General features: G+C 40.9%; 1 protein-coding gene across 1 annotated transcript in view; it reads left to right on the top strand.

Annotated features, from left to right (window-relative positions):
• Positions 1 to 1,079: 1,079 nt before the first annotated feature.
• The window catches only part of OBI1 (ORC ubiquitin ligase 1), a 35,303-nt gene continuing 12,524 nt past the window's right edge, over positions 1,080 to 23,858 (top strand). Inside the window, exons 1-4 of the mRNA XM_087726318.1 lie at positions 1,080 to 1,241; positions 19,323 to 19,458; positions 21,624 to 21,715; positions 23,218 to 23,466. Of these exons, the coding sequence (XP_087582444.1) occupies positions 1,170 to 1,241; positions 19,323 to 19,458; positions 21,624 to 21,715; positions 23,218 to 23,466 (549 nt within the window). The 5' untranslated portion in view covers positions 1,080 to 1,169. The remainder of the gene's footprint in view (positions 1,242 to 19,322; positions 19,459 to 21,623; positions 21,716 to 23,217; positions 23,467 to 23,858) is intronic.

The following is a 23,858-nucleotide window of genomic DNA, read 5'->3' as shown; positions in this document are numbered from 1 at the left end:
ATTTTATTTTATTTATTTTATTTTATTTTATTTTATTTATTTTATTATTTTATTATTTTATTTTATTTTATTTTATTTTATTTTATTTTATTTTATTTTATTATTTATTTTATATTTTATTTTATTTTATTTTATTTTATTATTTTATTTTATTTATTTTATTTATTTTATTTATTTTATTTATTTTATTTATTTTATTTATTTTATTTATTTTATTTTATTTTATTTTATTTTATTTTATTTTATTTTATTTTATTTATTTTATTTTATTTTATTTTATTTTTTTATTTTATTTTATTATTTTATTTTATTTTATTTTATTTTATTTATTATTTTATTTTATTATTTTATTTTATTTTATTTTATTTTATTTTATTTTATTTTATTTTATTTTATTTTATTTTATTTTATTTTATTTTATTTTATTTTATTTTATTTTATTTTATTATTTATTTTATATTTTATTTTATTTTATTATTTTATTTTATTTATTTTATTTATTTTATTTTATTTTATTATTTATTTTATTTTATTTTATTTTATTTTATTTATTATTTTATTTTATTTTATTTTATTTTATTTTATTTTATTTTATTTTTTTATTATTTTATTTTATTTTATTTTATTTTATTTTATTTTATTTTATTTTATTTTATTATTTTATTATTTTATTATTTTATTATTTTATTTTATTTTATTTTATTTTATTTTATTTTATTTTATTTTATTTTATTTTATTTTATTTTATTTTATTTTATTTTATTTTATTTTATTTTATTTTATTTTATTTTATTTTATTTTATTTTATTTTATTTTATTTTATTTTATTTTATTTTATTTTATTTTATTTTATTTTATTTTATTTTATTTTATTTTATTTTATTTTATTTTATTATTAAGCGAAGGACGACCGCCCTTAAAAGAATCGCGCTTTCTCGCGCCGCCCCTTCCTCCTCCTCCGAGGTGGAGAGTTCTGCAAAAAAAGGCGTTCTCCCCCCCCCCCCGCCCTGCACGGAGGGAAGGAAAATTGGCCTCGGCGGCTTGCCGTACGCGAAGCCTTTAAGCAGCGTGAGAGTTGGAAGAGCGAGGGTTCCCTTTTCCGTTCCCTGCTGCGGCGCTTGCAGCTGGTGGGTTGGAACTTTCACGCTCGCGGGATTCGAAACGTCACAATGGCTCAGAACGTTCAGAATGTTACATTGTCTCTCACGCTGCCCATCACTTGCCACATTTGCTTGGGAAAGGTAAACGCCAGCCTCGCCTTTGGGCTGATTACAAAGGGACCGCGCGGAGTGGGAAACGTGTCCGGCGCCGGCGCCACTCCCTGGGAAAGGCGCGTGGGACGCAGAAAAGCCCCCGCTTGGGCCAAGCGCTTTTTTCTTTTTCATTCCACGCGTTCTTTCTTCTCTCTCTCTCTCTTTTTTTTTTCCTCCTCCCTTTTATCTTAAAAAAACAACCGTCGCGTGGCTTGAATGGGCGATTATACCCTAGCTTTGTCCTCGCTTTGAAAAGGCTCGCCGGAAAGCTTAGGACTGCGGTGGCTGTTCGAGAGACAGGAGAAGGAAGGCCTCAGATTAGGTGGAGAATGGCATGGGAGCCAAAGCGAGGGATTTTGCCTTCGGGGGAAGCTGTATTTCCGCTTTCTAAACGTGCTTTCAATGGTCGGCTTCTTAATAATAATAGTAGTAGGAATAATAATAATGGCTCCAGCTGTTGAGCTACCAAGCAGTCCCAAAGGCTGTGAATCTCACCAAAGATTATAATAATAATAATAATAATAATAATAATAATAATAATGCCTCTACTAGGAACAACATATATTTTAAGAGAGTACTTGGTTGATACTTGGTACTTGGTAGCAACCTGCATCAACTATTAGCAACAGTCAATGGTATTTGTGACACATCTTTAAATGTTCACTTGACTGAGTTACATGTTTAATGAATAAAAGAAATTAATAATAATAATAATAATAACTTGATAGGTAGACAAAAATGCCAAACCCAGACTAAACATCTGGCTGACTGTACAATGTTTAATAATAATTGCATTTGTCAATGATATTTATGACACATTTTTAAAGGTTCAGTTTACCGGGTTTTAATTAATATTAATAATAAATAATAAAATAAAATTCTTTTATGTACCATGTCCAAGAATTGTGTAAGATACATTAACAAATTGCAGCTTCCTGCAATAACACCAGCGGAACTACAAAAAACTGCGCTACTTGGAACATCGTATATTTTAAGAAGGTACTTGGTTGATACCTAGGATGCTGGCAGCAACTTATATCAACCATTAGCACCAGTCAATGGCATTTGGGATGCATTTTTGAATGTTGTTGACTTGAGTTTCATGTTCTAAATGAATAACGTATATAATATTAATAAAAAAAAACAGTGATACCCATTGTCATTGGGGCACTTGGCGCCATGTCCAAGAATTTTATAAAACACATCAAGAAATTGCAGCTTCCTGTAATAACACCAGCGGCTCTGCAAAAAACTGTTACTCGGAACATCGTACATCTTAAGAAGGTACTTGGTTGATATCTAAGACACTGGCAGCAACCCGTATCAACCATTAGGATCAGTCAATGGTATTTGTGTGCATTTTTGAATGTTCAGTTGACTGAGTTTCATGATTAATGAAGAAAGTATATAATTATAATAATTGGCCGATATCTAGGATGCTGGCAGGAACCTGTATCAACCATTCAGTGTCAGTCAATAATAATTGTGATATATTTTTAAATGTTCAGTTTACTGAGTTTCATGTGTTATGAAAAAAGTATAATATAATTCTTGCTGCCATGCAAATGTAGCAGAGCTTCAGGAAATCCTTTGCAAGGAAAAGATAGAACTGGACACGATTCTCTTTCCTCTCTCTCCTTCTTTCCTTCTTGTGTGACGATTCATTCCTTTCAATTAGGATTGTCGTTTTGTCAGTAGTTGTGAGTAACCCGTTTGGGGGGTTTGGACGGTGCTTAATCGAGGTTCGGTAGGCCAAATAACACCCACAACTGAGCCCGAAATGTCTTATGTCTGTTGCTGAGCAAGACATTGGTTCAGCGAGCATTGTCCCTCCCGTTCTGCAACATTTCTTGCCTCCTTGGTTAAGTGAACCGCTGCGATTGTTAAATTCAGAAAGCCGGCTGTTCAGGGATGAACCTGGCTTCTCCATTGACTTCACTTGTTAGAAAGTTGTCAAAAAGAGGGGATCACAGGACTCCGGGGCCCTGCGACCGTCATAACTATGAACCAGTTTGCCAAGTGTGTCAAATTTTGATCGCATGACCTTGGGGATCAGTAGTGGGTTTCAAAAATGTTTGGAACCTCTTCTGTAGGTGTGGCCTGCTTTCCGGGTCCACTGGTGGAACCTCTTCTAACTGGTTCGGTAGATTTGACGAACCGATTCTACCGAACTGGTGCGAACCGGTAGGAACCCACCTCTGCTGGGGATGCTGCAGAAGTTGTAGAAAAATGGAAAGAAAAATGGTTGTCAGTTCCTCCCCCCCCCCCCCCCCTCAATGCTGTTGTAACTTTGAACGGTAATTAAATGAACTGTTGTAAGTCAAGGAGTACCTCTGTGAGTTGCTGATTCTTTTTCCTCTGCATGTTGTGTTGTCATTGGGTTTTCCCTTACTCATCATCATCTAAGGTCCAAAGGCTTGGAAAGATTTGAAGGTCAGAAATTGTAGACTGGTTGTGACAGCTCGTTCTGAGCTACAGTGATTTTGGGATCTGTATTACTATCTGCCTTTGATCTGTTACGGCTTTCCGCTGTCCTTATCCACCTCCATTTGTTAGATTTATGAGGTGTCCAGTTTCTCCCCTAGGACGATCCTGTTACTGTCATGGCCCACGGAAGAAAGGTTTTCCTCCCCCCACCCCCCAGAATTGGTGACTGTTCTCCTGATGGCCTGCTCCATTATTGAGTTCTCCCTCCTGAATTGACTTCTAAGAAACTGTTTTATTGCTAGGCGCTTGCAAAAAGGTAAATTAAGGTTTCCCAGAGTTTGCTGCTCATCCTTATTTCTCAACCAAGGGAGCCAGTGTGGTCCGAAGACATTTTCTGTGGACATGTGTGGCCAGCGTGGCTAAACACCAAAGATGCACAGAACTTTTATTACCTTCCCACCGAAGTGGTATCTGTTCATCTACTTGCATTTGCATGCTTTCAAACTGCTAGGTGGGCAGTAGATGAGGTAAGAACGGGAGCTCAGCCTCTTGCACGATGTTTGAACCCAGGCTGTCAGCTTTCCAGCTGACATGCTCGCCGTCTTTAACCTCTGAACCATCGCTCCACAATGCAATCACTTTGCAGTGTTGATATATCTTTGCACATAAAGGTATTAACTGTATTCTTTTTCTTCACTTTTCTCTGTACAAGGAGCACTTAAAGATATCATAAAAACAAATATCAGTAACACTTAGACTTAAACGGTGCTTTCCAGCCCTCTCTTAAGTGGTTTACAGAGTCACCATATTGCCTCCAACGATTCCTCATTTTTACCAACCTTGGAAGGATGGAAGGCTGAGTCAACCTTGAGCCGGTTGAGAATTGAACTGCTGACGGTTGGCAGAATTAGCCTGCAATACTGTATTCTAACCGCTGTGCCATCACAGCACAGCCTATAATAATTTGAATAAAAATGCATGTGTTAAAAATAGATAACAAAAGCAGAGGTATCTAATCTAATCTAATGCAGATTTATGTTTATGTAGATGTGGATTCTATAGATTATTATCTATATAGACTTAATGTATCTGTAGATTTAGCCTTGCAATGACATTTTTGCTTCCCTCCCAACCCCCGAGGATGGTGTCCTTCACTGATGATAACCTTAGTCTGTATGATAAAGGTCAAACTCATGAAATGGATATTTCTAAATCAATGCAGAAATAAGATGATCAGGCTCCAAGATGTAAAGACAAGGATCACTAACACAACCTTGGTTTGACTTCTGTGTCTTTGATTTGATTATCAATTAGCTCTACCTCACTTTCACCTTTACGTATTGCTTGATTCGACCTTGAGCTGGTGAGAATCGAACTTCAGGCAGCCGGCAGTCAGCAGAAGTAACCTGCAGTATTGCATTCTAACCCCTGTGCCACCCACGGCTTATATCGGTAAAAGAATGTCAAAATAGTATTAATATCTACTAATGGTCTGATGGAACAGTACGGGTAGCCCTCACCTTACAAACTATTCATTTAGTGGCCTTTCAAAGTTGCAATAGTGCTAAATCAAGTGATGACCATTCTTCATACTTATGACGGCTGCAACATTCCCCAGGGTCATGCGATCAGAATTCACTGACTTGTCTTTATGACGGTTGCAGTGTCCCGGGCTCATGTGATCCCCCCCCCCCTTTTGCAACCTTCTGACAAGCAAAGTCAACAGGGAAACCAGATTCACTTAACAGCCAAGGAACTATTAAGTAATTACTAACTTAACCGCTGCAGTGATCCACTTAACTGAAGCAAAAAGAAAAAAAAATGAAAAAGTTGTAAACAGAAATTTTGGGCTCAGTTGTGTGTGTACGTTGAGGACTAGCTGTGCAGTTTTTACTGTTGCCTAATTTGGCGGCGATGAAGTCTTATCGGCTCCGTAGAAAGAAGCTGGCCTCCAATGAAGACTGGAGACCAGTTTCCCAGCCTTGGGAACCTGAAAATACGTGGACTTCAACTCCCAGTATATCCCAGCCAGCATTCTGGCTACAGAACAATGAGCTGGCTCACGCAAGAGGAAGTGGATTTTCAGTTCTCCTGAAATTTTAAAAGCAAAAAGCAATGCTAACAGGAAGCTTCTGTCATTTAATCCCAGCTGCGTACGGTCCCTTAAAAGTACAGCGGATTCCAATCAGGCCAATATACTTGCATATTTTGAATACTTTTTGATGAGAATTCATCACAGTGGGTGTTACCGTAATCTGGAGATAAACACATTATAATTATAATTATTAAATGTATTATCTCCCTGCCTTCTTGGAGCTTAGGGAGATAGATAGATAGATAGATAGATAGATAGATAGATAGATAGATAGATAGATAGATAGATAGATAGATAGATAGATAGATAGATAGATAGATAGATAGATAGATAGATAGTAGATGGATGAATTGTTGTTATTAGTTGCGAAGTCATGTCCAACTTATTGTGACCCCATGGACAATGTTCCCCCAGGCCTTCCTGTCCTCTCCCATCCTCCGGAGTCCATTTAAGCTCACCCATACTGCTTCAGTGACTCCATCCAACCACCTCATTCTTTGCCGTCCCCTTCGTCTTTTGCCTTCAGTCGTTCCCAGCTTTAGGCTCTTCTCCAGTGAGTCCTTCCTTCTCATTAGGTGGCCAAAGTACTTGAGTTTCATCTTCAGGATCTGGCCTTCTAAGGAGCAGTCAGGGTTGACCTTCTCTAGGAGTTACTGGTTTGATCGCCTTGCAGTCCAAGAGACTCGCAGGAGTCTTCTCCAGCACCGTAGTTCAAAGTTGGTTATAATAGGATGCTCTTAATTTTATATATCCTCTTAAATTAAGAGCATGGATTGGTCAAATGGATTTGAACATGCTTCTTTCTAACTCCCAGTGCAAAAATTGAAGCCTTACTTTACTAAAACATTGGTCCTGTGTTCTGAATGCTTCGTTTTCAAGAAAGACGGAAAAAAGACTAATCAAATCTTTATTATAGTCATAGACCAGCATAAGCATTTTCATTATGGTTCTCTCCCACAGCGAGAATAAGATTAACAAACTCGTAACTTTGCACCTGAATGCTCAGAGTAGCAGTTTATTTGCTTTATATTCTGTATAGGAAATTGGCTGAAGTATGGATGGTGTTAGTTTAATATTGGCAATTATATGTGGGGCTGGATCATTATTGTGTAATATTATAGTTCTTTTTTTCCCCCCAGTCTTGTTTGGAGGGTAATCTAAGGACAAAGATGTATTGGTTTAACTTAAAAATGGGCAGACGTTAAACAGGAATCTTTAAGTGATTTTCAGTTTAGATTCTATATAGGAAATAGACTGAAGTATGCATCACATTATTTTAATATTGGCAATTATATGTGGTGTTGGGTCATTGTGTAACATATTTCTTTTTTTCAGACTTGTTTGGTGTATAAACTGAGGACAAAGATGTATTGTTTTAACTCAAAAATGGCCAGACGTTAGACAGGAATCATTTAAGTGACTTTCAGTTTAAGTTCTATATATAGGAAATCGGCTGAAGTATGGATGGTGTTAGTTTAATATTGGCAATTATGTGTGGAGTTGGGTCATTGTTGCATAACATTACATTTCTTCTTTTTTTTTAAGGCTTATTTGGAGTATAATTTAAGGACAAACATGATGTATTGGTTTAGCTCAGGGATAGCTCATAATGTTTAGAGTGGAATCTCTAGGTGATTTTCAGTTTGAAAAAGAAAAGATGAATTGCTCATTTGAATGTAAAATAAACCCCTCTTAAGAATGGAAAAAGCGCTGGATGAATTTGTGGGTGGAAAAAAAAATCACTTCTGGCACTGAAAAGAATCTCTGGATTAGGAACGCAGAGAGGGAGGGAGGGAGATGGGCAGGTTAAGAAATTTTGTTGTTGTTAGTTGCAACCTATCGAAGTCGTGTCCAACCCATCACGACCCCATGGACAACGTTCCTCCAGGCCTTCCTGTCCTCCACCATCCTCTGGAGCCCATTTAAGCTCACACCTACTGCTTCAGTGACTCCATCCAGCCACCTCATTCTCTGTCGTCTCCTTCTTCTTTTGCCCTCCATCGTTCCCAGCATGAGGCTCTTCTCCAGTGAGTCCTTCCTTCTCATTAGGTGGCCAAAGTATTTGAGTTTCATCTTCAGGATCTGGCCTGCTAAAGAGCAGTCAGGGTTGATCTCCTCTTGGACTGACCGGTTTGATGGCCTTCGGTACATGATGGTGAACCTATGGCACACGTGCCACAAGCCTCAACTTCAGTGTGCATGTGCATGCTGGCCAGCTGATTTTTGGGCTTCTGGAGGGCCAGAGGAGGCCGTTTTCGCTCTTCCCAGATTTCCGGAAAGCAAAAAAAGTTCATTTCCAAACTTCCGGTTGGGCCATTTTTCACCCTCCCCAGGCTCCTGAGGTTTTCCTGAAGCCTGGGGGGGAGGGGGCAAAAAACAGCCCAACGGGCAAACCAGAAGTTCGTTCCTGGCCGGAGGAGGGTGTTTTCTCCCCCCCCCCAGGCTTCAGGAAAGCTTCCGGAGCCTGGGGAGAGTGAAAATCTCCCTGGGGGGGGCGTTGACGCACACGTGGGGGGACGCGCATGCATGCGCAAGTGTAGGGGTCGTGTGCACATGCACAGGTGGGTGGGCACGTGCACAATAGCATGCACAATTTTGGCACACCTTCAGAAAAAGGTTAGCCATCGCTGCCTTAGGTTAAGAAATAAAATGCATTTAGAGATGTGTAAGTCCTAAGCTGGGGATTAATAAGAAGTTTCAACCGATAGAAGGAAGTCTTATAGTTTTGTCAGGGGAGGAAAAAAAAAAAACCTGGATGTAAGTCATCGGCGTTCTTGAGGAGAGAGAGACACACCTCATAGTTTCCAAAACGTGTTTATGGAACTGAAGCAAGCTTGTTGTTTGTTTATCCCTCTCCCTAGCAAATTGAATTGAATTGAATTTATTTCATTTATATGCCGCCCTTTTCCCTGAAGGGGACTCAGGGCGGCTCACAATCCAAGCCAAGGGAAGGGTACAAATAAAGAATAATAAAAAAAAAAATGAACAAAACAATACACAATTTAAAAAGCACACAACAACCATACCATTCGAGGGGGGGGGGGGCAAAAGCTCTTTAGCCCCAGGCTGTCAGAATAGCCAGGTTTTAAGGGCTTTACGGAAGGCCTGGAGGGTGGTGAGGGTTCGAATCTCCACGGGGAGTTCGTTCCAGAGGGTCGGAGCAGCCACAGAGAAGGCTCTCCTCCGGGTGGTTGCCAGTCGGCATTGGCCGGCGGATGGAATTCGGAGGAGGCCTAATCTGTGGGATCTAATTGGTCTATTGGAGATAATTGGTAAATGAAAAGTGAAAGCAGTACAGGTAGTTCTGGACTTATAACCATTCACTGAGTGGCTGTTTAAAGTTACAATTCACCTGAGGTTACATTTGAACTTCAACTGAGTTGAGGAAGTCTCCTTAACATGGATAGAAGAGAATATTTGAATGTCGAGGTTGATGTGAGAGGTTCTTGCTGCTTTCTGAGCTTGGTGGTTTTCTCGCAGATGTTTCATTACCAAACTAGGTAACATTATCAGTGCACCCTGTTTGAGTAATGTTCACTTAGTTTGGGCAATGAAACATCTGCGAGAAAACCACCAAGCTCAGAAAGCCCCAATAACCCCTCATGTCAACCTTAACATACAGATTTTCTCTTGTCAGTTTAAAGAGAAACCACCAACTGAATTAGTGGAGAAGGGGAAATTAACTGCTTTAATTAGAGATAATGGACTAGACCAGCGGTTCTCAACCTGTGGGTTGAGACCCCTTTGGAGGGTCGAACAACCCTTTCACAAGGGTCGCCTAAGACCATCGGAAAACACATATTTTTGAAAAGATACGGAAAACATAAAATAATTTTATGGTTGGGGGTCACCACAACATGAGGAACTGTATTATTAGGAAGGTTGAGACCTACTGGACTAGACAGCTATATAAGAGACTGGAAACTGGACTTTCTATGTCTTAAATATAATAGAAAATTCACAGAGGGATTTGAAGATTAGTGCAATGTTTAGCTCAACCTGTTGACTGCTTTTTTTCCCTTCTCTCTCTCTCTCTCTCTCTCTCTCTCTCTCTCTCTCTCTCTCTCTCTCTCTCTCCCTCCCTCCCTCTCCCCCTTCTCTCCCTCTCTCCCCCTCTCTCTCTTAGAGTTGGAAGGGACCTGGGAGGTCTTCTAGTCCAACCCCCTGCTCAGGCAGGAAACCCTATATCAGTGATGGTGAACCTTTTCAGCACCAGTGCTGAGACTGGAATATGGGTGCATGCACACACGCATGCCAGAGTGCTGGAAACTCAAAAGATTAGGTGGCCAGTCTGCATGTACATGCCGGAAACCAGAAGAGCAGCTGGCGATGGCTCATGTGCCCACAGAGAGGGCTCTGAGTGCCACCTCTGGCATTTGTGCCGTAGGTTCACCATCACTGCCCGACAGACTCAGCAGATCCGCGAACCAAGCCCTCCTGGGCCAGTAGGGGGCCACTAGGATTACTTCGGCCTGTTCTCTTACTACTTTCTGGATGACCCTGGGAAGGAGAGGTAGGGGGGGGGAGGCCTACACCAGTCCGACCGGCCACTTCGAGCAAAGGGCACCATAATTCGAAGGCCTCAATTCTTTGGCACTCAGTCTTCCTTATGGTCCAACTTTCACAGCCATGACTTTGCAACTGGGAAAACCTACAGCAGTTTATTTAGTGACTATTTGAAGTGAATATAGCAGTGAAAAAAGTTTTTCACACCCTTGTAGCATCCCCACAGTCACGTGATCAAAAATATTTGGTGACTGGTGTCAACCCTGAAGCTGATCTGACTGAGGCCATTTTAAGGCTTCAGTGTTGCCACACTGGAGCTGAGGGATAGGAAGGGAGGAATGAAGAGAGCTGAGATTTGGAGCCAAAACAAAATACTTGGGAACCAAGGACATTCCCAGAGACAGGAGGAGAGAGGAGGAGTGAAATTACCAGGAAACCAGATAACACCTTGATTAGACCATGTGACATTATTCGGGCAAGGAGGAAAACTTTTAATTAGGTGAAAATCGCGGGATTGACCAGATTTGCTCCTGTACACATAGGGTAAGGGTGTCCAAATTGGACAACTTTAAAACTTGTGGACTTCAACAGCATGGCTGGCTGAGGAATTCTGGGAATGGAAGTCCACAAGTCTTAGAGTTGCCAAGTTTGGAAACTTTTGACATAGGGCATCATGGTTCCACCACAAAACCGCGGACAACAAAATCGCGGTCGACGAAAGCGCGTATGTGACGTCATCACAGCGCGATGAAAAAGATGGAAAAATGTAAAAATAAAACGAAAACCTTACCCTAACCCCCCCAAACCTAACCCTAAACCTAACCCTAAACCTAACCCTTAACCTAACGAAAAACCTAACGCTAACCCTTAACCTAACGCTAACGCTCTAACCCTAACCCTTAACCTAATGCTTACCTTTATGTGAATCGGCTTGCTGTAATTTAATTTTTATTTCAATTTTTCGATCTTTTTCGTCGCGTTGTGATGATGTCACATACGCGATTTCGTCGACCGCACTTTTGTGGAACACGGTTTTGACAGGTCACGGGGCATCATACGTGGCTACATAAAAGCTAACAACCAAGTTCAATCCTGGTTAGTCATTAGATGGGGAAACTACCTGACAAGTTCTCAGAAGATAGCAAGACACTTGGAGTCAAACTCAGCTTAAAGGTGATTGGACTTTAAGAACAGCAGACCCACAACCCTTGAGAAATTAGAGTTGTGTTTAATTTCGTGTTTCATCTTCAATCTGCTGGAAAGAAGGACAACTTAGCCGCACAAAGAGCGAGGACTTTGGGGAGTAAAAGTAACTTTAGAGACCACAAGGAATGCTTTTTATAGAGGGCATTAAGCAATGCAGAGGGTTTTTTTTTCCCCCACTGAAATGCTGAATCCCAAAAGCTTGTGCAGGATTTTCAATTAAAGAGAAATCTTATTAGTAAGGTCCTTCAGAAAGTTATTTCTCTAAACTGTTACTTTGCTCTTGGAGGAAAATGCATAAGCATCTTGTTAAGTTACAAGCGTTTGAAACCTAATTCTCCGTGGTCCAATGAATTTTATCTCATAACAGAATTGCATGCTGCGTAAAGATAGTTGTGCTCCTTGCATTGGGAACATCTCAGCAGGATTAATAAAAACTTTTTTTTGCCCTTTAGGGAAAACTCTGATTTTTTTTTTTTCTGGCCTAGAGCAGTGATGGCAAACCTTTTTGTCGTCATCTGGCAAATGTATGTGCGCGCACCTGCACCCATAATGCAATGTCCCTGCAACACTCCCCCCCCCGTACCCCATTTTGGACCTGGAAAGCTGCCCGCACCAGCCTAGAAGCCAAAGTGGGGCACGGGTGCTGCGCGAGGCCCCAAAACGCAATGCGAGTGCCCCCTGCAAATGGGCCCCCACACACATGCACACATGTGCCCCAATCCTGTGCATGCACGGCAGAGACCCAAAAACCAGCTGGCCAGTGGGAGGCCCACGCGCATGCATGGTGGAGCGACGGCTGACATGCCCGCAGAGATTGTTCCACATGGCACGCGTGCCATAGGTCCGCCATCACGGGCCTAGAGGGAGAAGAAAGAAAATTGGCCAAGTGAATTCTTCGATATGGCTTAACAATTGGGAGTTTATTGTTTTTTATCTTCTTTCCGGATCCTTTGTTTTAGGTTTTATGCAAAAGAAATATCCAATATAACATAAGGAAACTTACCGTATTTTTCAGGATATAAGACGCTCTGAAGTATAAGACGCACCTAGCTTTTGGGGAGGAAAACAAGGGAAAAATATCTGCCTCTGCCTCCCAGCAATTTGCCTCCTTGCAACAAACAGCAAACAGTGACTTCCTGTGGGTGTGGCCTGTTGCCGAGGAGGGCTCCACCGAGCTCCTCAGAGATCTGGTCTGTATATCTAAATAAGATCATAGATAGCACCCCTTTTTGGCTAAGAAAGGGGCAGGGAGGGTAGCTCCGTAGGTTAGGGTCTATTCGTAAGCCACAGCCTTTTTCTTTTTTTGGCTGTGGAAGAGATTAGATCCAGCCGAAGCGGAGCCTTTATCTCCGGCCAGTTCTTCTCAGCTGCCTTTTTTTTTTTTTGGCAGCCCCAGACAGGCTAGCCCCCCCCAGGACAAAACAAAGTTTTTTTTCAAGCTAGAGCTGATACGGGAGGGTACCACCCCTGTGAGATTTATGCTTTTATTACTATCTTAAATACCAGCACCATTTGTCTTAAAGACTTCTTTGTTTAAATAGACTTCAAAATGGCGATTTCTCTCCGTGGATGATTACTGGATGTACTTAGCTGGGCTTATCTTCCTGCAGACCGCTCCTTAACAAAATAAACTCTTTTTTTTTGGAAATAGAGGGGAGCGAAGCGCTGCTTACTTGTTTATCTATTATGGCACCCAGATCAAAGAAACGTCCTGCTACAAATGTGTCTAAGGAATTTAAACAATCTTTTTTGGAAACACAGCCTTTGTCTCCTACGCCCTCTACTGGAGAAGTTTTAACACAGGAATATCTCTTTAAAATATTTAATGCCCTTAAGCAAGAACTTAAGGAATTTGTATTGCAACTTTATGATGATCTAAAATCTAAAGTTAATCAAATGAAGGTGAATACGTTTGCAGCCGTGTCTGCCCTGTCAGATTACTCTGCTGAAATAGAGAACAAATTGGAAAGTCTGGAGAAGGCTAATTTTGATTTGACTACCAATATTCAAATTTTACAAGAAAAAATTAGAAATAACGAAGAACAGCTTATGACGCTAAATTTTGATAGGAAGGCATTTTCAATAAGAGTCAGAGGATTCCGTGAAAAGGAGCAAGAGAATTTGAAACAGACATTTGCTGAAGCCTTCAGCCATGCGCTGGGAAGCCCGGGACTTAACTTTGATTGGCAGATTCGGAAAATCTATCGCCAGAACTCATTGATAGCGGAACAGCGACAGCTCCCGAGGGACATAATTATACATTTCTCTACAAAAGAATCTAGAAACGCGATTGTGCAAAAGTTTTATAATAACAGTCTCCGAGTTGATGACCAGGACGTGATTGTCTTCAAAGATATACCTTTCCAAATGTTGAGAGCAAGAAGGGACTACGCCTTTTTAACTAAAGAGCTTAGGAGTCAACAGATTCGATACAGATGGGAGGCCCCTGCCGGCATCACGGTTACATTTGAGAATCAAAGATTTCGTCTTAACTCTGTTTCGGAGGCTCAAGATTTCTATTGTAGGATTCTGAAGGCGGGACTTCCTGACGCGCTTGGAAGAGAGGAGAGACAAGCGGAAGGAGAAAGCAAACGGCTGGCCATGCGGCTGCAAGATGGAGGGGGTAGCCCCTCCTCCCTCGGAGAAGCAGAAGAACGCAGATCGAGAATTTAGATACTTCAAAAGACTTCCTAAAGTTGAGGACTGAATGGGGGTTTGAGACCTCTCTCCGGTAGAAAAAGTGGACTAATTTTTTTCAGAAGGGAAAGCTGGGTGAAACTACTTAGATTCTAAAGTAACGTTAGCATAAATCTGATAGTGGTTAAAAGAATGCGGAATGATTTATGTTGTTTAAACTTTGTTAGATGGGACTATTTTAAAATAGAAGGTTAACTGACTCTTGCTGAAAGCATTATTTGAATATGATCCATGCTATTTAACTTTTATTTGAAGGGAAAGTTGGTTGTAATAGTTCTGAGTTATTTTTCAAATAAACGCTAGTATAAATTTGATAGTGGTAAATATTAGACAAGCAAGAGATGAGGGTAAAATGCATGTGGAATGAACTACGTTATTTGTGGTAAATATCAGACAAGCAAGGGATGAGGGCAAAATTTATGTTGTTTAAAGCTTATTAGAACAGGAAGCCGCTTGGGATTATCTTAAGATAACTGTAAAAAGAATGTGGAATGATTTATGTTGTTTAAACTTTGTTAGAAGCGACTACCTTAAAATAGAAGGTTAACTGAATCTTGCTGAAAGTATTATTGGAATATGTGGAATGATTCATGCTACAAATCGCTCTGAGTTATATTTTAAACAAATGGTAGTACTACGTTATTTGTGATAAATATTAGACAAGCAAGGGATGAGGGCAAAATTTACGTTGTTTAAAGCTTATTAGAACAGGAAGCCGCTTGGGATTATCTTAAGATAACTGTAAAAAGAATGTGGAATGATTTATGTTGTTTAAACTTTGTTAGAAGCGACTACCTTAAAATAGAAGGTTAACTGAATTTTGCTGAAAGTATTATTGGAATATGTGGAATGATTCATGCTACAAATCGCTCTGAGTTATATTTTAAACAAATGGTAGTATAAATTTGATAGTGGTAAATATCAGACAAGTGGGGGATGAGGGTAAAATACATGTGGAATGAACTAAGTTATTTAAATTCTATTAGAAGGGGAAGTCGGTTGGAATTATCTTAAGACAGAAATTGATTCCTGTGTAAAGTATTATCTGATCTACGCTGCTTAACTTTACTAAGAAGGGGAAATCGGGTTAGATTATTTTGAATTACTGTTTGAAAAAGGGGTAAAGAAAGATCATTTTTGAATATATGGCATAAACTACGCTGCTTAAATCTTACTGGAAGGGATCATGAGGTTTAGGAAGGGAACGGGAGAGTCTACAGAAGGTCGGGGTAAATAGCAAAGAAGTAAGAGATGAGAATAAAATATAGATAGAATGATTTATACTATTTAAGCATAGATAAAGATGGGGGGCTGAGATCAACACAAAGAGTGGTTTCTTTTTTTCTTTTTTCTCTTTTCTCTTTTCTTTTTTTTCCTTTTTTTTTTCTTTCTCTGCTTTTCTTTTTTTTTTTTTTTTTTTTGATATATTACTTTTATTTTTTAATCCATATGTATACAAGACATCTTAGATAGAAGGTAGTGCCAGGTGTGGGCCCTGGGAAGTCGGGAGGATTAGGGATGGGGATTGTGGGGGGTGGGGTGGGGGGGTGTTAATATAGTTTTAATAAGAACAAGAATGTATTTATATACGGTGGTTCCTTTTTTTTTATTTTTTATTCCTTTTTACTTGTTCGTTTTATTCCCTTTTTCTTTTTTTTTTTCCTTTTCTTATAGTAAATACCCTGTATATAAATGATTGCAAATGGAATGTGAAAATTGAATAAAATATTTAAAAAAAAAAAAAAAAAAAAAAAACAAACAGCAAACAGTACAGACAAAATACACTGTTTGTAGTGTTACATTTCAGACTATACTTGTACCAATGCTGCTTGTTAAGTTGTCTAAACAATAATAAAGCAGTCTTTAAAAAATAAGTCTAATAATTTGAACATTCTATAGGCATTTATAGTTATTGACTTACCTCCTTGCAGCAAACAGCAAACAGCCTGAACTAGTACAAGAAAAAAAAATCTGCCTCTGCCTCCCAGCAATTTGCCTCTTGGAGGAAACAGCAAGTTTCAATTTCAATTTAAGCATGGACCTCCCGATCATCAGCTCTTTCAGGTAAAGCCCAAATTTCCCCGTTTGCTGCAAGGAAATAAACTGCTTGGAGGCAGAGGCCAAAGGCTGAGGGGCGGTGGGTGGGTGGGGATACATTCAGTATATAAGATGCACCCAAATTTTCACCCTCTTTTAGGGGAGAGAAAGGTGCGTCTTATACTCCGAAAAATATGGTGATGTGCCTGTTTAGAATTAGTCGGGAACGACTAGCACATATGTGTGAGGAGAACCTTTACCTTACTTATTTGAAGAGGCAGGTAATGAAATTTTATTGTAACACTTCATTGGGTATCAGAGCGATAGATTATATACTTTCATTATCTAGCTGTCTTTAAACCTGAAAAGATGCAGGGCAGATGAAATTCATATTTGCTAAATCTGGAGCCCATTACTGGTGACCTGCTTGGCAGGATAATATAGGTAGTCCTCGATTTACAACAGTTTAGTGACCCCGTTCAGAGTTACGATGGCACTGGAAAAAAAGTGACTTACGACTGCTTTTCACACTTAACTACTGTTGAAGCATCTCCATGGCCAAATGACCAAAATTCAGGCCTTTGGCAACTGACTCATAGTTAAGATGATTGCAGTGTCGCGGGAGGGGTGGTGTCATATGATCCCCTTTAGCGACCTTCTGACAAGTAAAGTCGAGGAAACCAGATTCACTTAACAACATAGGTGTTGGTAACTTTAAGTCTACTGCTACTGCTATTGCTATATGTAGAGGCATGCTGACTGGGGAATTCTGGGAGTTGAAGTTCACAAGTCTTAGTTTGGCAGCTTTATCATTTCAGACAAATGTCTCTTTCATTTATTTCATTTCATTTATACTTTATTTGTATGCTGCCCTTTTCCCTGAGGGGACTCAGGGCGGCTCACAATTGAAGGGGGGGGGGGAGACAGACAAGTTACAAAACATAGAGTCATACACCATTAAAAATACAACAGTCACACCATTCGAGTGGGGTTACAAGTCGTTAGCCCCAGGCCTGTTGGAACAGCCAACTTTTAAGGGCATTGCGGAAGGTCTGGAGGGTGGTGAGGGTACGAATCTCCATGGGGAGTTCGTTCCAGAGGGTCGGAGCAGCCACCGAGAAGGCTCTCCTCCGGGTAGTTGCCAGTCGACATTGGCTGGCTGATGGAATTCGGAGGAGGCCTAATCTATGTGATCTTATTGGTCTAGAGGAGGTAATTGGCAGTAGGCGGTCTCTCAAGTACCCAGATCCAATACCATGAAGGGCTTTGTAGGTGACAACTAGCACCTTGAAGCGTACCCTTCTCAAAAACCTCCAGTGATGGAGCCTCCACAACCTCTGAAGGAAAAGCCATTCCACTGGTTAATTGCTGTGTCAGAAAAATCTACTTATTTCTAGATTGCTAATTAGAATAGAATAGAATAGAATATCAGAGTTGGAAGGGACTTTTGAGGTCTTCTAGTCCAACCCCTTGCTTAGGCAGAAAACCACTTCAGACAAATGGTCATCCAACGTCTTCTTTAAAACTTCCAGTGATGGAGCATTCACAACTTCTGGAGGCAAGCTGTTCCACTGATTAATTGTTCTAACTCTCAGGAAATTTCTCCTCAGTTCTAAGTTGCTTCTCTCCTTGATCAGTTTCCACCCATTGCTTCTTGTCCTACCCCCAGGAGCTTTGCAGAATAGCTTGACTCCCTCTTCTTTGTGGCAGCCTCTGAGATATTGGAACACTGCTATCTCTCATGTCTCCCCTAGTCCTTCTTTTCGTTAAACTAGACATACCCAGTTCCTGCAGCCGTTCTTTATATGTTTTAGCCTCTAGTCCCCTAATCATCTTTGTTGCTCTTCTCTGCACTCTTTCTAGAGTCTCAACATTCTTTTTTACATTATGGCGACCAAAACCTGGATGGTTTTGGAATAGCTTCCATGCATTGCTTCTTGTCCTGCCTTCTGGTGCTTCGGAGAATAGCTTGACTCCCTCTTCTTTGTGACAGCCCCTTGGATATTGGAGCATGAGCAACATGGAGATGGCCCATGCTGTTGCAAGTGTTAGCTTCATAGTGTTGATTTCTGACGTTATTTTGAATGGGGAGATTTAAAAGGACTGAGGAGGGGGTAATTTCTGTATGTATGTGTTTGAATAAAACAGAGACTTTAGCTTGATTAGGAACTCAATTTATAGGTGTTCCAAGAACATGTGAATCTTAAGTGAGGAAGCTCCTATAACTAATCTATCCTATCTTATTTTGTAATTTTTTGTAATTTTGTAAGTTTATTTATAGGCCGCCCTTTTCCCTGAGGGGACTCAGGGCGGCTTACAACTTGTGGGGAAGGGAATACAGACAGTGACATATAAAAACAATACATAATTAAAAATAGAAACAACATTCATCATTCGGGTGGGGATGAATTACAATCTTATCCTATCACTGGAAGCTTTCAAGAAGAGATTGGACTTCTATCTGTCAGAAATGATGTAGGGTCTCCTGCTTGGGTGGTGTGTGTGTGGACTAGATGACCTACAAGGTCCCTTCCAACTCTGTTATTCTGTATATTCGGTGTGCATTTTGTGCTTCCTTTTTGCTTCTGTATATAATCGGCTTGGACTTGTTTGAGAAGATGGGCACCATGGTAAGAGCTTCCCTGGTGATGAGTAGATAGGCAAGTTCAGTGGTGGGTTCCGGATCCCAGTCCATCCCGCGCGCGCATGTGTCTTAGTGCCTCTGCGAGCCTCCACGATGCTCCAGCTACTCAGCAGAGAGTCACGCAGGCATTGTATGCACCATGTTCGTGCGCAGAAGCGCAGAAGACTTAAAATACCAGTAAGGAGCTCGGGCAAGTGGATGGACCCTCCGGGGCACCGTACCGGAACTGTATCCGGTACTCCGGGCAGGCTCCAGTACACCCGTACTGGGGTGTACCACCTGCAACCCACCACTGGGCAAGTTGCAGAGTGGATGGTAACATAGTAAGTGTGGCCAGGGGAAAAGCTTACTTCCAGCTTGTAGGGTTATTGTTCCTTGAGTGCCAAATGTGAATCATTGCTTTTATTGCCTCCAAGCAAAAAGTTTTAACTGTTAACCCTTCCTTCTTTCTCCTAAGGTCCGTCATCCGGTCATCTGTGCCAACAACCACGTCTTCTGCTCCATTTGCATTGAAGTGTGGCTTAAGAACAACAGCCAGTGTCCTGCTTGTAGGATACCCATCACCCCTGACAACCCTTGCAAAGAGGTCTTAGGTAAGGTAACTCTCTTTCCCCTTAAATGTGTACACTGCTCTTTTATACCCGATGGAGGAAGTCCTTAACTTACGACCCCAATTGAAATTTGGGAAGTGAGTTTTGCCCCGTTGTACGATTTGCCTTGCCACGTTTCTTTAAGCGAATCGCTGCCGTTGATAAATTGGTTACACGGTTGTTAAGTGAATATGTTTTCCCCATGAACGGTGCTTGTCGCAAATGGGGATCACGTGACTCCCGGGACACTGCCACTGTCATAAATGTGAGTCAGTTGTCAAGCATCTGAGTGTAAATCACAGGGATGCGGCAACAGTCATGTGAAAACTGGTCATAAGTCACTTTTTTTCAGTGCGGCTGTAACTTCAAACCAGAACTATTTCTTTTGGGAATCATAAACAATAAACATAACAAGGGGGTAATCTACTTAATAATACATATTATTACGGCAGCAAGAATGGTCTTTGCCCAAAACTGGAAAAACAGGGAAATTCCACAAGAAGAGGAAGAAGTAATTAGGCTTCAGGGTACTGATGACCACCTTTAAAGCACTCCATGGTAGTGGATCTGGGTACTTGAGAGACGGCCTTCTGCCGATTACCTCCCTCCGACCAATTAGATCGCACAGACTGGGCCTCCTCCGAATTCCATCCGCCAGTCAATGTCGACTGGCGACTACACGGAGGAGAGCCTTTTCTGTTGCAGCTCCGACCCTGTGGAACGATCTCCCCGTCGAGATCCGTACCCTCACCACCATCCAGACCTTCCGCGCAGCCCTCAAGACCTGGCTCTCCCATCAGGCCTGGGGATAGGTTCTCAATTTACCCGCCCGAGTGTTGACTGTTGAATGAAAGTTGTGTTTTATTATTTTCTTCTGTTCGCACTTTGTCTGTCTCTTGATAGTGCACCCCCTTCCCTGTGATTGTAAGCCGCCCTGAGTCCCCTCAGGGAAAAGGGCGGCCTATAAATCTTAATAAAATGTAAAAAAAATGTAAAATGTAAAATTCTGATTTGGGCTGAAATGGATAAATTGATGTGGGAATTGAAGAAGACGAATCAGAATATTATAAGATCTGGGATAAATTTTTATCAATGGTTGGAACAAGAAAGGAAAGACCCAAAATAAGCAATGATGAAGATTTATAGAATGGAGAGTAGAATTATGTATGAAATCATCACAGGGAAAATGTGTGAGACAAGAACAAAGCAACATGAATGGAAATACGATAGCCTTATTTTTGTAAATGCTGAATGGACCAATTGTAAATAAGCATGGTGGTTTTAATGTCTAACTTTACATTCTAGTATGTATGGCAGAGACATTGCCAGGACGGTTACGATGTGTCCAATGTTTTTATGTGTGTTTAATAAAAAAAACATTTTAATTTTTAAAAAAGTAACGTCAAACAGGTTAATAAATGAATAGTTGTAAGTCGAGGACTGCCTGTACAGAGTGATAAAGCTAATCCTTTGTTTCTTTTTTTTAAGGTTCTATTTCTTTTAAAAAACACAAATATTTCATCATTCATCAATCATTAAAACATTGAAGTACAATTTTTTTGTATGCCCCTCCCTCCCTCCACCCCCCCAACCCCCTCCTCCTTCCCCCCCCCCGACTTCCCAGAACCCGTACACGGTATGGATTTTTAACTAACACAGTCTAAAATCTATTGAAAAAAAAGAAATAAAGAAATTAATGACATTCTACATTGACCTTAGCTTCTTCTTACTGAACTAACTTTAAACAGTTTAAATCATTTCTGATCTTAAGCATAGGCTAACTGGAATTTCTTAATCCCGTATTTATTTTGTATATAGTCAATCCATTTTTTCCAGTCTTGTTTATATCTCTCATTCGAATGATCTTTAAGATATGCCGATATTTTAGCCATCTCGGCTAAGTTTGTGACTTTCAATGTCAATTCTTGGATTGTAGGCAAGTCTTCCTTCTTCCAGTATTGCGCCAACAACAGTCTTGCTGCAGTTATTAGGTGCAGAATCAAGTTAGTCTCTGCCACTGTAAAGTCAGTACATATACCTATACAAACAATCCTTTGTTTCTTGATGGGGAGAGTCCCTTTTGCTTGAGATCAGAGGGGGGAAAAAGGAGATTTTCCTCTGCAAGTCTGAAAAATATTGAAATGGGATGGTTTCGGTTTTTGCTGCAGGAGGAACAAGCGAAAGCAACCCCGTGTTTAGCCCTGCCGTCCGAAAACAGCTTCGCAAAACCAGACTCGAGATACTGCACAAAGAATACGAGGTAATACTTAGAGCAAAGAGGGGCGTTTCAGAAATACTTTATTGCATTCACATGACTGATAAGAGGTGGCATGTCTCTACCTCCAAAAGTGCTTTTGTGCAGAAAAGATGTTTAAAAACAGGTCCTCCAAATGTTGGAAATGTAATCAAGGACTGGGCACATACTATCACATGTGTTGGATGTGTCCAATTGTGGGATTCAATATTTTTTTTACTACCGGTTCTGTGGGCGTGACTTGGTGGGCATGGCATTGCTTGGTGGGTGTGGCAGGGGAAGGATACTGCAAAATCCCTATTCCCTCCCGATCAGCTGGGACTCGGGAGGCAGAGAATAGATGGGCGTGGTGCCAGTCAGAGGTGGTATTGACCAATTCTCTGAACTACTCAATTTTTCTACTACCAGTTCTCCAGAATTGGTCAGAATCAGCTGAATACCACCGCCAAAAGAAAGAAAAAAATGGTCGCAAATGCACACATGGTTAGGAAAAAGTTAAAATGACCTATAGATTATAATCCAGAATTATTTTTCTTAGGCATAATGCTAGAAAAATATGAGAAAGGGAAAGGTTTCCGACACTTACATGCTTCCTCTTCACGGGTGCCGGAGCGCCGGAAAATGGGCCGAAGAACAGCCAAAAAACAAGAGTGTTTGGGGCCATTTTCGGGCTGCTTTCAAGCCATTTTGGGGGTGTTTTCAGGATGTTTGGTGGGCGTTTTCATGCCGTTTTTCGGCCCATTTTTAAGGTCGAAAATGGCCTGAAAAATGGCCCGAAAATTGGCCAAAAAACAGGCATATGTATGCTGTCCAGCTGGTCTTTGGTTTTCCGGCACAAACAGACACGCCCATGTACACGCATGCACACACATTCCGGTTTGGGTACTCCATGCCGAAAAGGTTCCCTATCACTGGTATATACTATATATTCAACAATTAACTTTTATGTTGCCTCACATCTGAAGTGCTTTAAGTCAGAGCAACTAAATCACATCTGCCTTACTCTGCTATCAGAAATAAGATGGTGAGTGAGATGATCCTTTGGTACCCATGTTTCCTTGAAAATAAGACCGGGTATTATATTAATTTTTGCTCCCCCCCACCAAAAAAAATGCATTAGGGATTATTTTCTGGCTAGGTTTATTTTTAGGAAAATGCAGTACTAAAATACCTCTACCTGGCTGACAGTCTCAACTGGGGCTTATTTTGGGGGTAGGGCTCATTACGAGCATCCTGAAAAATCATGCTAGGGCTAATTTTACGGTTGGGTCTTATTTTCAGGGAAACACAATATGATCCAGCAGAATTGTGTCTCTCTGAATGGGGCCAACACAGGTGTTCATTTGGTGAAACCCTGAAATGTAGAATAATAATTATCGGATTCTGGACTACGGTCACCCTTCAAAGGCTCTCCCTGAGAATTAAAACTTTGTGGCTTGATCCGCTTTAAACTGTTACTGTTTTCATCCGTGGCCCCCTCCTTCACTCTGGGACTTTTCTTCCATTAGGATGAGATAGAATCGCTGCAGAAAGAGTTGGAAACTCTGAAAGGAGAAAACCTCAGCCTGGAGTCCCAGCTCAAATCTGTCCTGCACCCTGAGACCTTGCAAGTGCCGGAGAGAAACCAGGAGTCTCCACAACCTTCAGACAATGAGCACAAAGTGGACACTGAGACTTTGGCAGCGTGGACCCAGAAGCTCCAGGCCGCCAATGACATGTATGAGAAAGTGAAGGAGGACATGGAAAAATTATTGGAGGTAACGTGTGTTAATGCAACTAGGTGGACATCTAAGCATTGACGGTTGGCAAGGATTGGGAATTCAAATTGTCTAAGTCAGGGGTCAGGAGCCACATGTGGCTAGGGAGCCACATGTGGCTTTTTCATCCCTCCGCTGCGGCTCTCTGTTCCCGGTTTGCGCGTTGGGTGATTTTTCGGTTCCACCACAAAACCGCGGTAGACTAAAGCGCGCTTGACAAAAACGCGTACCTGACGTCATCACAGCGCGACGAAAACATCACGCAGTGAGCGGTAAACTTAAAATTAACGCGAAAACCTTACCCTAACCCCCCCAAACCTAACCCTAAACCTAACCCTTAACCTAAACCTAACCCTTAACCTAACCCTAAACCTAACCCTAACGCTTAACGT

Source organism: Thamnophis sirtalis, unplaced genomic scaffold, assembly GCF_051295495.1.
Source record: "Thamnophis sirtalis isolate CommonGarterSnake01/CBP01778 unplaced genomic scaffold, rThaSir2_p1.2 scaffold_12, whole genome shotgun sequence".
In the NCBI taxonomy this organism is placed as follows: domain Eukaryota; kingdom Metazoa; phylum Chordata; class Lepidosauria; order Squamata; family Natricidae; genus Thamnophis; species Thamnophis sirtalis.
The sequence above is the reverse complement of the archived record's forward strand: the minus strand, read 5'-3'. Positions and strand labels throughout refer to the sequence as shown.